Source organism: Drosophila suzukii, unplaced genomic scaffold (genome assembly GCF_043229965.1).
Source record: "Drosophila suzukii unplaced genomic scaffold, CBGP_Dsuzu_IsoJpt1.0 scf_6, whole genome shotgun sequence".
Taxonomy (NCBI): domain Eukaryota; kingdom Metazoa; phylum Arthropoda; class Insecta; order Diptera; family Drosophilidae; genus Drosophila; species Drosophila suzukii.
Window position 1 is genome coordinate 1,740,570 of NW_027255938.1, and position 13,453 is coordinate 1,754,022.

The window sequence follows — 13,453 nt, forward strand, 5'->3', positions numbered from 1 at the left end:
GGCTATAGGTTTTGGTACCACGCATGTGACAGGATTTGGTTCTAAAGCATTCAAGCCGCACCACTAGTTTCCGTCGGTAGGTAAGAAATGTAGTCGATCTAGTCTATACCTAGTCGATATGGGTAGTAATTCAATTTTAAAAACAAACACATATTTCCTTTTTTGGGATTGGGATAACTTTGTCAAGTCGATCTCTCTGCCCGTCCATGTGTCTGTCTGTTCGTCTGTCCGCAGAGATCTTCGAAACTAAGATAGCTAAAAACTGGCGATTAAGCTTCTTAATCAGCGACAGTTTTTTATCAGCTTAGTGCCATGACCACTCTAATTTTTAAATTCTTACATTAATCAAGAAGTGGTGATAATGGTGACAATCGCACTGTTTATTATAAACTTATGACTATCAAAGTAAAACAGTATTTGAATTGCTAGTACCGCTAGGCGATGAGGATTATATAGAAATATCTGAAAGTCGAGACACTCGACTATAACTTTTTTTTGGTGTTTTACATATTCTCTGCAGAAGGAACTAGAGGTGGCCAAAAGTGGAGCCTTGGTTGGGTCCTTGTTATTATACCCGTTACTCGTAGGGTAAAAGGGTATACTAGATTCGTCGGAAAGTATGCAACAGGTAGAAGGAAGCGTTTCCGACACCATAAAGTATATATTCTTGATCAGGATCACTAGCCGAGTCGATCTAGCCATGTCCGTCTGTCCGTCTGTCTGTCCGTCCGGATGAACGCTGAGATCTCGGAATCTACAAAAGCTAGGCTATTGAGATTTGGCATGCAGATTCCTGATCTTCTTATGCCCACAAACCGCCCAAAACTGTTGCTCCTGTTTTTGATGCTAGAATAAAAATTTGAACTGAAATGTATTGTCCTCATCAGTACCTATTGATTAACCCAAAAAAAAGTTTGCCACGCCCACTTTAACGCCCACAAACTTCAAAAAATCGTAAATATGAACGTCGATATCTCGAAAACTGTCAAAGATAGAGAATGGGAATCTCAAATTTAGATTCCGTAGCCGTGACCGCAGCGCAAGTTTTTTACGCGAATATGCCACGCCCACTCTAACGCCCACAAACAGCCCAAACCTGTGACGCCCACAATTGTCATGCTAGATAAAAAATTTTAACTAAAACGTATTACTCTCCTCAGTACCTATCGATTGATTCAAAAAAAAAGTTTGCCACGCCCACTCTAACGCGCCTATCGCTTAAATCTGTCTACCGCCGGTAGGTGGCGCATTTCAATCTCGCTTTGCTGCTTGCTTATCTCCATTTCCCTTCCGTCCTTTTAGCTGAGTAACGGGTATCCGATAGTCGAGGTACTCGACTATAGCGTTCTTCCTTGTTATTTTTTTTTATTTTTCTAAAATATTTATCTTATTTTTCTGTCCGGATGAACGCTGAGATCTCGAAAACTATACGAGCTAGGCTATTGAGATTTGGCGTGCAGATTCCTGATCTTCTTACGCAGCGCAAGTTTGTTTCAGCAATGTGCCACGCCCTTTCTTACGCCCACAAACCGCCCAAAACTGTGGCTCCTACAGTTTTGATGCTAAAATAAAAAGTTTGCCACGCCTACAAACCGCCCAAACCTGTGACGCCCACGGTTTAATGCTAGACAAAAAATTTTAACTGAAATGTATTGGTCTCGTCAATACCTATCGATTGATCCAAAAAAAAAATTTACCACGCCCATTCTAACGCCCATAACGCTTAAATCTGTCTACCGCCGGTAGGTGGCGTATTTTAATCTCGCTTTGCTGCTTGCTTATGTCCATTTCCCTTTGGTCCCTCTAGGTGAGTAACGGGTATCTGGTAGTTGAGGTACCCGACTATAGCGTTCTTCCTTGTTTTTGACTATTGCCGAGGATTTATCACTAGAGTGGGGTTGGGACTTATCCAGGGCCTTTGGAAAGTTCTCACTGTTGATTGGGAACGCCTTTTCTGCCTTCAGTGCTGGGCCCTTCAGACAGTTGAGAAGATGGTTGAATTTTTCGATGGATGACAAATTCTAGTGAGCTGTGAAAGACGTTATGATGTTTTTGTACTCCGTGTGAGTACCATCGAAGGTAGGCAGCGGCAGTCGTGGAAGTTTTAGCTGCGGTGGTGCTGTGGTACTGGACTCAAACATTGTGCTGCTTAGATCTTCGCTGAGGAGTTTTTGATAGCCAATTTGGTTGTTATGTACGTAACTTCGATGTCAACAGGCCCGTTGTCGGTTGAATCCAACGCTTCAGTTTTGGATTGAATGTTTAGTGCCTCTCTAAAGTAGGACTCCAAAATTCCCAGACGACGTTGGAGTTCAGCGGCAGAGCGGTTCAGAGACTCCTCCTTAAAATGATCACCAACTTTTAATTCGCGAAATGTTTCTTTTAACATTGGCTATTTGACGCTTGGCCTCGTCAAGTGGTCTTGGATATGATACCATGCTTTTTTCAGTTAATTCAATTTTTTAAGGTTAAAGCTGATGCGTGCAAAAGACAGAAACGAAGGTGTAGCGCGACGTCTTGCCGTTCATTTAAGAAAGCGACAAATTCAATGTGCGACAAATGTAAGGGCAAGTGGCTCATCGGTGCACAGAAAGATCGAGAATCGAAGGCAATACAGAAAACGAAACGTTTCGTTTCCAATTCTGTGTCGAAAATAGATCAAGAATTGCGAGCGCAAAGCGAGCACGAAGAATGAATGCTCGCTTTGCGCTCGCTCCGCTGCTTAGCGACACTGGACTGCACTTGCGTTGGTATGCGTGTATGTGTGCTGCTGTGTGCAGACGGAGAAAGCGAGAAAGGCAAGGTTTTTTGAACATTTAAATAAGTATTTAATATTTTACTTAAACAATTTAACTAACACACGTGCCCAACGCTGGGCGCCAAAATGTTGCATTCAAAAGCGTTATTGTGGCGACATGAAACTAGGGTCTGGGCAGTGTGAAAGTTGGTAGTTTGTCAAGAAAAGATGTTCTCCGTTTCGTTCCATTTTTATACTCTTGCGGAAGGTATATTGATTTTAGTCAGAAGTTTGTAACGCAGTGAAGGAGACCTTTCCGACCCCATAAATTATATATATTCTTGATCAGCATGACTAGACGAGTCGATCTAGCCATGTCCGTCTGTCCGTCCGTTTCTAGGCAAACTAGTCTCTCAATTGTAAAGCTATCAGGCTGAAACTTTCTCAAAAGTCTTATATCTTTTGCAGGTAGTATATAAGTCGGATCGGACAACTATATCTTATAGCTCCCATAGGAACAATCGGGAAAAAAATTTTTAAAATTGATATCTTTGGATTTAACATTTTTAAATTAGTTTTGAATTTCGAATTTAATTTCATCAAAATCGGACGACTATATCATATAGCTGCCATAAGAACGATCGTAAAATTGGTGGGAAAATAATATAAAACAAATTATAGCTTCGGTGTTCCTTAACATATAACCTCCTACGCTTGGAAATAACATTTTTTAATTAGTTCTGACTTTCGAATTTAATTTTATCAAAATCGGACGACTATATCATATAGCTGCCATAGGAACGATCGTAAAATTGGTGTGAAAATAATATGAAAGAAATTATAGCTTCATTGTTCCTTAACAGATAACCTCCTACACTTGGAAATAACATTTTTTAATTAGTTCTGAATTTCGAATTAAATTTTATCAAAATCGGACGACTATATCATATAGCTGCCATAGGAACGATCGTAAAATCGGTGGGAAAATAATATGAAACAAATTATAACTTCGGTGTTTATTAACATATAACCTCCTACGCTTGGAAATAACATTTTTTATTCATTCTGAATTCCGAATTTAATTTTATCAAAATCGGACGACTATATCATATAGCTGCCATAAGAACGATCGTAAAATTGGTGGGAAAATAATATGAAACAAATTATAGCTTCGGTGTTCCTTAACATATAACCTCCTACGCTTGGAAATAACATTTTTTAATTAGTTCTGAATTTCGAATTTAATTTTATCAAAATCTGACGACTATATCATATAGCTGCCATTGGAACGATCGTAAAATTGGTGTGAAAATAATATGAAACAAATTATAGCTTCGGTGTTCCTTAACATACAACCTCCTACACTTGGAAATAACATTTTTTAATTAGTTCTAAATTTCGAATTAAATTTGATCAAAATCGGACGATTATATCATATAGCTGCCATAGGAACGATCGTAACATCGGTGGGAAAATAATATGAATCAAATTATAACTTCGGTGTTTTTTAACATATAACCTCCTACGCTTGGAAATAACATTTTTTAATTCATTCTGAACTTTGAAATTAATTTTATCAAAATCGGACGACTATATCATATAGCTGCCAAAGGAACGATCGTAAAATTGGAAATATAATTTTTAATTAGTTCTGAATTTTGAATTTAGTTTTATCTAATTCGGACGACTATATCATATAGCTGCCATAGGGACGATTGGAAAATTGGTGGGAAAATAATATGAAACAAATTATAGCTTCTGTTTTTTTTTTTTTTAACATAAAACCTCTTAAGCTTGGAAATGACATTTTTATACCCTTGCAGAGGGTATAATGATTTCAGTCAGAAGTTTGCAACGCAGTGAAGGAGACGTTTCCGACCCCATAAAGTATATATATTCTTGATCAGCATCACTAGACGAGTCGATCTAGCCATGTCCGTCTGTCCGTTTGTCCGTCCGTTTCTACGCAAACTAGTCTCTCAGTTTTAAAGCTATCGGGCTGAAACTTTCCCAAAAGTCTTATATCTTTTGCAGGTAGTATATAAGTCGGAACCAGTCGGATCGGACAACTATATCTTATAGCTCCCATCGGAATAATCGGAAAAAAAATGTTAAAAAATTATATCTTTGGTGTTTTTTAACATATTTCCTCCTTTCCCTGGAAATAACATTTTTTAATCAGTTTTGAATTTCGAATTAAATTTTATCAAAATCGGAAAACTATATCATATGGCTGCCATAGGAACGATCGTAAAATTGGTGGGAAAATAATATGAAACAAATTATAGCTTCGGTGTTCCTTAACATATAACCTCCTACGCTTGGAAATAACATTTTTTAATTAGTTCTGAATTTCGAATTTAATTTTATCAAAATCAGACGACTATATCATATAGCTGCCATCTGAACGATCGTAAAATTGGTAGGAAAATAATATGAAACAAATTATAGCTTCGGTGTTCCTTAACATATAACCTCCTACGCTTGGAAATATCATTTTTTAATGTGTTCTGAATTTCGAATAAAATTTTATCAAAATCGGACGACTATATCATATAGCTGCCTGTTGATGAACGCATTACAGCCGTTATTTAATTTTGAATCTTATTCTCTTTGGTATATGAAATACTAATTTTTGCTTTTTTAATGTATTTTGGTGCTGCGTCACACTTTAGAGATTTTTAAGGACTAAGTGTTAAAACTACAACGGAAAGCATCGGACACACAAGAAAATGTGACAAAGTTTAATCATTGAAATACAGTCCACTCAAATCGGGAAATAAAACGTTTTAATTCTACACCATATCTTTGGTCCTTCTAGCCAAACTTAGTAACTGATTAACTTGGATCAGTTTAAACTTTTGAAGGCAGCTAGAAGTCGTGCGAGGCAAGCATTACGCGTTTGCTAACGGCGTCTCAAGACGTGCGGGATCAAAATGGGAACTTGATGAACTACAAGTTTCATTGGAAAGGCTCAACATCGTCTGGAAAGAATTCGAGTCCATCAGCGACCAAATGGTCCTTTTTGACGAAGAGGAAGGGTGCGTCGATCCAGCCATCGACAAATAAAGGTACGAGGACAAGTACTTACAAGCAAGCACATTATTTCGCAACCTCATACGCACCTTTGAAGAATCTCAGGAGAATGAAAGAGAAGGCAATAACTTCAGACAAGCTGGCAACCCTGATGAGGCCGCACCAATGGCATCAGGAGTGGGAAACGAAAACCTAGTTCGTTTTCTGGAACAACAGCAGCAGCTCAAAGAGCGTTTGGCTCAGCATCAAGCAACGCTTTTAAGGGCAAAATCCATATCAAGCTGTTCACTGGCGACTACAAGGAGTGGCCAGCCTTTAAAAACATCTTCGAGAGTACGATCCATAGCAAGCAGCATTTGACAGCAATACAAAAGTTGCACTACTTGAAAACGTACATCACTGGCGAAGCAGCTGACTTGATTCGACATATGCCAATAACGGACGCAGCTTACGAGGCTGCTTGGACTTTCCTAATTGATCGGTACAATAGACCACGTCACATTGTTAACTCTCTGCTGGAGACATTTGTTAACTTACCTTCGACCGCCAGAGCATATGTAACAGTTCTGTGCAAGGTGACGGACGGAGCCACCGAAATTGTACGCGGCCTGGATGCAGCAGGGCAAACTAATAAGGACTGCTGGATTATACACTTCGTTCTGGCCAAGATCGATGCTGAAACCCGTCGCAAATGGATCGAAGGAAGCCGGGAACTGGAATCTCCGTCTGTGGATGATCTACTAAAGTTTTTAGACCGACGTTGCGAGGAATTTGAGCTCAACAAATGTGAGTCAGACATAGACTCCAAGGTTGGCCCACAACATGGCAAAGCAAAGCGATCGTCACACGCTTTAGTACCGATGGAAGCAAACACTTGTGTGAAGTGTAACTCCAAGGAGCACAAGATCTACGCCTGCTCAAAGTTTGGTGAATTGTCAATCGAGCAGAGACGCACATTTGTTAAGGCTAAATCCCTGTGTTTTAACTGCCTTAAGCCTGGGCATGTGTCACGAAAGTGTGAATCCAAATTCACATGCAGGTATTGCCATAATCGTCATCACTCTCTGCTACACGCAGATATTCTTAATTCGCAGGCCGCTGTCACTTCGACACACTCACGAGATGATGAAAGGCACATCCCAAGCGCTCCCGAAGATGCTAGGGTTACCATCAGCCATATTGCACAGGCACAAGTGGCTCATACAGCTGAATCCTTGTGCAACGGATCAACAACCGCAACACAGCCACAAGGGCTACGAAAAAGTGCATTGCCAACAGCTCTAGTATTCGTTAGAAACTCAATAAGATCGCACACTACCTGCCGGGTGCTTTTGGACAGTGGTTCGGAACTGTCGTACGTCTCTGAGCGGTGCGTACAGGCACTCGGACTGGCACGCTCACCGTCACGTATTTTGGTGACCGAAATCTCGTCAATCAAGGCTGAGACAACTAGAGGCTGCAGCACACTGGACTTGCAGTCAAGGATCTCTGATCACACAATGAAGGTACGTGCCCACGTACTCAGCAAAATTACCTCCACGTTGGCAAGACACGATATCGCCGCCTCAGCACTCAAGGCATTCGCAGGCTTTGAGCTGGCGGACTCTGACTATCAGTCGTTGGCGCCAGTTGATATACTCCTGGGCAGCGACTACGTTTGGACCGTACTCACCGGTCAAAAGATGTTCGACAATCAGGGCAACATCATCGCCATTTCGACCATATTTGGATGGGTCATCACATCTATCGTTACTACCGGATGTTCATCTACAACAACAATGCACACGGCTATTGACATTGACGAATCACTACGGCGCTTTTGGGAGCTGGAGGATGTCAAACAGAAATTCCATGGGAAACCAGAGGACGATGAAGTTGAACAGCACTTTGTGAAGACGCACACTCGGGACTCTAAGGGGCGTTACATCGTCGAACTTCAGTTCAAAAACTCCAAGGAACAGTTTTCGGATACTTTACAGGAAGCGCTAACAAGATTCAGGGGTGTAGAGTGCCGCCTAAAGAAAGACCCCAATCTGCATTCACAGTACGTGCAATTTATGCGTGAGTATCTTCAGTTGGGCCACATGCGGGAACTATCGTCAGAAGACATTGACAAAAGATCGAGCTTTTACTTGCCACATCATCCTGTAAAAATTACGGGTCGTATTTGACGGTTCATTAAAGGACACGAATGGACGGTCCTTAAACGAAGATCTGCACATTGGACCCAGCATTCTACGAAACCTTTTCTCGATTTGTATGCCTTTCAGAATGTTTAAGTTCATCTTTTCAGCAGATACTGTCAAAATGTATCGACAAATCTAGGTGGCTGCCAACCATTGTGGCTGTCAGCGAATTTTTTGGAGAGAAGATAAAACAACTCCTATTAAACACTACGAACTCTCCACTGTAACATACGGCACATCCTGCGCACAATTTTTGGCAGTGAGGGCCCTGGATCAGTTAACTCACGACCATCAACACGACTTTCCTACCGCTGCAAAGATCTTGAAGGAGCAGTTTTATGTGGACGAGGTACTGGCCTGAGCACATACCGAGGTGGAACTCATTCGCAATCAAAATGAGTTGATCCAGTTGGTGAAATGTGCAGGCATGGAACTTGGTAAATGGGTTTCCAATTCATCACGTGTCGCTGACAGATCTCTCGCTACAATCGGAGTACAAGACAAAGGTTACAATTCTACAGCAAAAGTTCTTGGCATTCATTGGAATCCAGAAGAGGACATGTTTTCCTACAAAGTTTGCCTTACAACAAATCCGCACAACACAAAACGCCAAGTGCTGTCAGATGTGGTCAGTGGTAGTGCCGTTTTAAAATCTGTTCCAAGAATTGTGGCTACTCGATCTCGGCTGGGACACGGAGCTTCCTTCGAAAATTGCGGACTGGTGGAATAAATGCCGTTACGACGTACACATCATAGCCTGCCACGGTTTGTCCAAAACAATGAAGATCACATCGAACTGAATGGATTTTCAGATGCCTCTATCAAGGCATATTTCGCAGTCATCTATATCAGAGTGGTGCGAGCAGATGGCACCGTATCTGTTTCACTCATTGCAGGAAAAACCAGAGTTGCTCCGCTGAAGCAGCAGTCTCTACCGCGTCTTGAACACCATCTAAGCTTAAAACATTTGTATCCAACAGAACCTCAGAAATACTCGAAGCTTTACCGCGCAACGCATGGCATCACGTAAACACAAAGGAGAATCCGGCGGACTGCGCCACACGAGGAATGCTTGCTTCAGACCTTCTCCATTTTGACTTATGGTGGATGGGACCTTCATGGCTGCAAGATCCAGAAAGGCAAGCGGTAAAGTTGAGCTGTAAAAAGTTATAGACTTCCCTTTCAGAAAACCATGGAAAAGAAGAAGTAAAGACCACCGCATTAACCGCACAGGAAAGCTGCTCATTGTCACCAATCGAAGCTTTGACGCAACGCGTCTCGTCCTGGATAAATGGAAAGATGATCACCTTTGAGAAAATTCAGGCTGCTCGCATGATTTGCCTGCAAGAAGCTAACATCTCTGAGCTTCTTGCATGGAGGATCGCAAACTACTGACGGAAAATAAGTCTCTTCACAGCCGCTCCCAGTTGGAGAAGCTCTCGCCGATTATCTGCAAGGATGGCCTTCTTCGAGTTGGTGGACGACTGGACAACTCACAATTGCCAGCTGATGTTAAACACCCTATACTGCTTCTGAAGTCAAACCGCATCACAAGAATGATTTTAGAGCACGAGCATACGTCAAATCTTCATCCAGGAGTTTCTACGAAAAGGAGTTTCTGCACTTTTTGTAATTGCTCGTCAAAAGTACTGGATCTTTGGTGCGCGTAACCTGATAAGGAATCTGGTTCACAGCTGCATCAAATGTTTTCGCCAACGGAGCACCAATTCATGGCCGATCTACCAGGCATCCGTATAACAGAAGCTTTACCCTTCCAGCACTCAGGCTGTGATTACGCTGGACCATTTATACTAAAGAAAAGGAGACAGCGAAATCCCCGAAAACTAAGGGCTACATATGCCTCTTTGTTTGCATCATTTACATCAGCCATACAATTGGAACTGGCCACCGATCTTAGCACAGACATATTCCTGGCATGTCTTCAGCGACAACGGACGAATTTTGTTGGTGCCAAACGGGCATTAGATGAGATGCAGCAATTTTTATCTTCGCAGGAGCATCAACGCAATCTAACACAATCACTGGCCAATGATGGAATCAATGGGAGAATGCAAGATCGTCATGGTAAATACCGTGAGAAAGAGACATCCTTGGGTATTTCTTCCACCAGCACATATTCGATATTACTTGAACATCTGGCCGTAAAAAAGGTTTGTAATCGTTGGATCCCGCACGATGTGACAATAGCTCAAAAAAAGCCCTTGTGGGTTAGTGCAAAGAAATTTTGGAAAAAAACTATCTTGGTATTTCAAAAGAAATTTACCAGATCGGCACAGGTAACGATTTATGGATCTATGTTTATGAGCCCGAAATAAAACAGCAATCGACCGTGTTGGTCATCGAAGACGAGCCAAGTCCAACGAAAGTTTTTCGTGGAAAAATCATATCAAAGCAAATGGTCACCTGTTTCTCGTATACAACACGTCAAATATAAATTATATTGTTTTTCATATAACCCATTTCCTTCTATTGTTGTTCTGTTCCTTAGGCACGACCCCGTTTTCCTAATATGTCTTTACAAGTCCCGTTGTTTCTTCCGTGGTACAAGTGTCGTGACTGCGCCGATAGGATTCGAGAGTCAATGATTAGTAGAAACCTGCTATGGGGACTTGCGGTTGCATTTGAAGAAAAACATAAAATGTATATTTTGAGTTCAATTGATTTTAATTTTAATTGATTATGGAGAGCAATACTATGGATGATAGGAGAAAATATATATTATAGTGCGATCGTGAGTCGTAAGCTTAAGGTAATGGCCGACAAATTTTAGAGACGGGGCCGTTGCTCCGATAGGGGTCTTGGTTTGATATCGATAGGACTTGATGAGAAAACGATGACAGGATTGTTGTAAGCACTAATAAGAAGTAACAAACACAACAAGTACAGGAAAACGCCCGTACAGCAAAATTAGTAAGTTTATTATGTGAATTTTAAAATATATTTTTTGCATATACAGATATGTCTATAAATACCCTGCTTTGATGTTAAACGGAATATGCAAAGACTTGTTAGGCAAGCGGGACCTCGCTTAAAGGACAGAACAACAATAGAAAGAAACCGGAAATTTAAAGAACCGGAAATCGGAACCGTTGTTGTTTATATTGCTCGATGTTCTTTTCGATTTCGGGAAGGAAAGCGCCTTATAGGGTTTTTCACTTGCGTGATTGCCAGAAGTTTAAAAAATAACGGAGCTATTGCCAAACTGCCGGACCCTTACTTATTTTTATGAAGCAAAACTTTTATAACAGTTTTTTTATTTGGGGTCTTAAAGTACATTATTTTTATTCCAAGTGGCTTGCGGTGGGCACGATTCCGGGAGAACGGTTTATCTGAAATCGATAAAAATAAATAATTTTGGCTATGAACATCCAAATTTTATTTAAAAAAAAAACATAATTTGTTCAGCGGGAATTTTTTATTTATAAAATCTATTGGATTTATTGTTTTTGCGAAAAATTGTGCAAAACATTAACCGGGCCGGTAATCGCTTTACGGCGAGGGCGGTCGTCTCGAAGAGGACTCACTTCGTGTTCACGTCGGCTAGCCTAGCGATCTGCCGCTAGGCACGAGGGAGGGTAGGGAGAAGGATACTAAAAGGTTTCACAGCGACCTGTACTGAACGGGTGCGTCCGAGCTACCATAAAGTCTGAAGTGCAAGTGTTCCTACTTGAGATGCAAAAAAAAAAAGGACGGGTTTGGTCTTGGCAGATTTTAACTGTTTATTTGCGAAGGGGCGTACTGTGTAAAATGTGCAATCCGTTTTGTCTACTATGATAATTTTCCCTAAAAAGACGTATTTTTCATTCGCGTTTTGGGGGTCAAACGCCATTTTAGACCATAAGTTTGTTCGGCAATATTGCTTACAATCCTTTGAAGATTACGTTCCCCCATACGATTTTTCGGCACTATACAAATCATTAAAAAATTGTCGCGTCGTTGCAAGTGCATTTGGAATTTAAATAAACAGCTTTCAAGTCATTTTCTCCCCAATATGCCTAGCACCACTAAAGGAGCTGAAGTCGTTTGGAAATTCATCCAAATCCAAAAATTTCCTTAGCCCAGTCCTAGTTTTCCATAATAATTGTGCTCCGTCACCTAAAGGATCCGCAGTATAGCTAAGAATATATAAAACCGATGTTTGCCGGACCGAAATATTTTGCTGAGACACACACTTAATACAAGACTATGTTACTAAAACACACCGAACCATGCAAGATCCTCCAGACATCTGGAGGGAAAAGCCTTCACCCACCAGCAAATTCTTAGTAAAGAAACCAAATCACCATTTACCATAAAAAAAATCATCGACTTAACATGCGGAGGCGAAGTAGTAAGCTGCAAGAAAAAACGCGACGGAAACCTTCTGGTTCAAACAAAAGACCAACAAGCCGATAAATTATTAAAACTCACCAACATTCCAAACAATATTCCAGTAGCAGTATCAGAACACCGAACCCTGAATTACGTAAAGGGAGTTATATATTCTAATGACCTTCGAGGTATAAAAGAACAAGAAAACTTAGAAAATGTAAGGTCCCAAAAGGTCAATGAAGTGAAAAAAATCATAAAGAGAGCAATTTGCGGCGAGCCAACCGACACTGGATTAATTCCTACTAGACCTGCCAGATTACGTACAAATTGGATACGAGAGAGTCGAAGTCCGCCCTTACATACCTTCCCCAATGCGATGCAACAATTGCCTAAGTTTAGGTCATCTAATGCGGTCCAGCAAAACTTCAGAAACGTGCTATAGGTATAGCCAAACGAACCACGTCGACCTGGCAAAAGGACAAAAATGCGAGCGTGCTGTAAGCTGCATTGTTTGCTCGGACAAAAACCTTCTTAACTCCGATCCCCATCCCAGAGATATACGTTGACCAGTAATTCCCACTCACCGAAAAGTACAAGCCATCAAAACCAATCAAAAAGTTGCCTACAGAACGGCTAGGAACATTCTCAAAAGCAGACACCATCATGACGGATCCTTGTACGCATCGGTTGCAAGCTTCTCAAATCAAAACAACAGATCAGCCAGAACACGCCATCAAAATCAGCTTCCACCTCTCATAACCCACCACCAACAAAAAAAAACACAGGCAGAAAAATAATTTCCTACGACGATAATGATGACGAAAATATGTCTACGGACACTGGCAAAGAACAAAAATGGTAAAACAACCCAAATAACTATTCTTCCAAGAAATATAAGTAACAAAACTAAAAGACATCTTGTACGCCGGGGGGTAGCGGGGTACCGTGGTGGCGCTGATGGAATGGCGTGGGAGGCGACGGCGGGAAACTGGCGGCGTCGGCGGGCTGCTGCGCTGGGCTTCGGCGGTTTGCTGCTGGTGCGGTTTACTGCTGGTGCTGCGGAAGCTGTAGGGGAGAAACCACTCGAACGCGTATTGCCCCTTGATCGAAAAGAAGTACTCGAGAAAAAGTAAACTTGGAAAGTAGGCGGGGGTGCGACCGC

The 13,453-nt window shown here is 41.4% G+C and overlaps 1 protein-coding gene across 1 annotated transcript; it reads left to right on the forward strand.

The window, feature by feature from the left end:
• The first annotated feature begins 5,684 nt into the window (after positions 1-5,684).
• LOC139355032 (uncharacterized) lies at positions 5,685-8,320 on the forward strand. Its single transcript, XM_070999311.1, has 5 exons — positions 5,685-5,808; positions 5,871-5,968; positions 6,037-6,700; positions 6,851-7,834; positions 8,220-8,320. Exons 1-5 carry the CDS (start codon positions 5,685-5,687, stop codon positions 8,318-8,320), a joined length of 1,971 nt encoding a protein of 656 aa, XP_070855412.1.
• Positions 8,321-13,453: the final 5,133 nt, after the last annotated feature.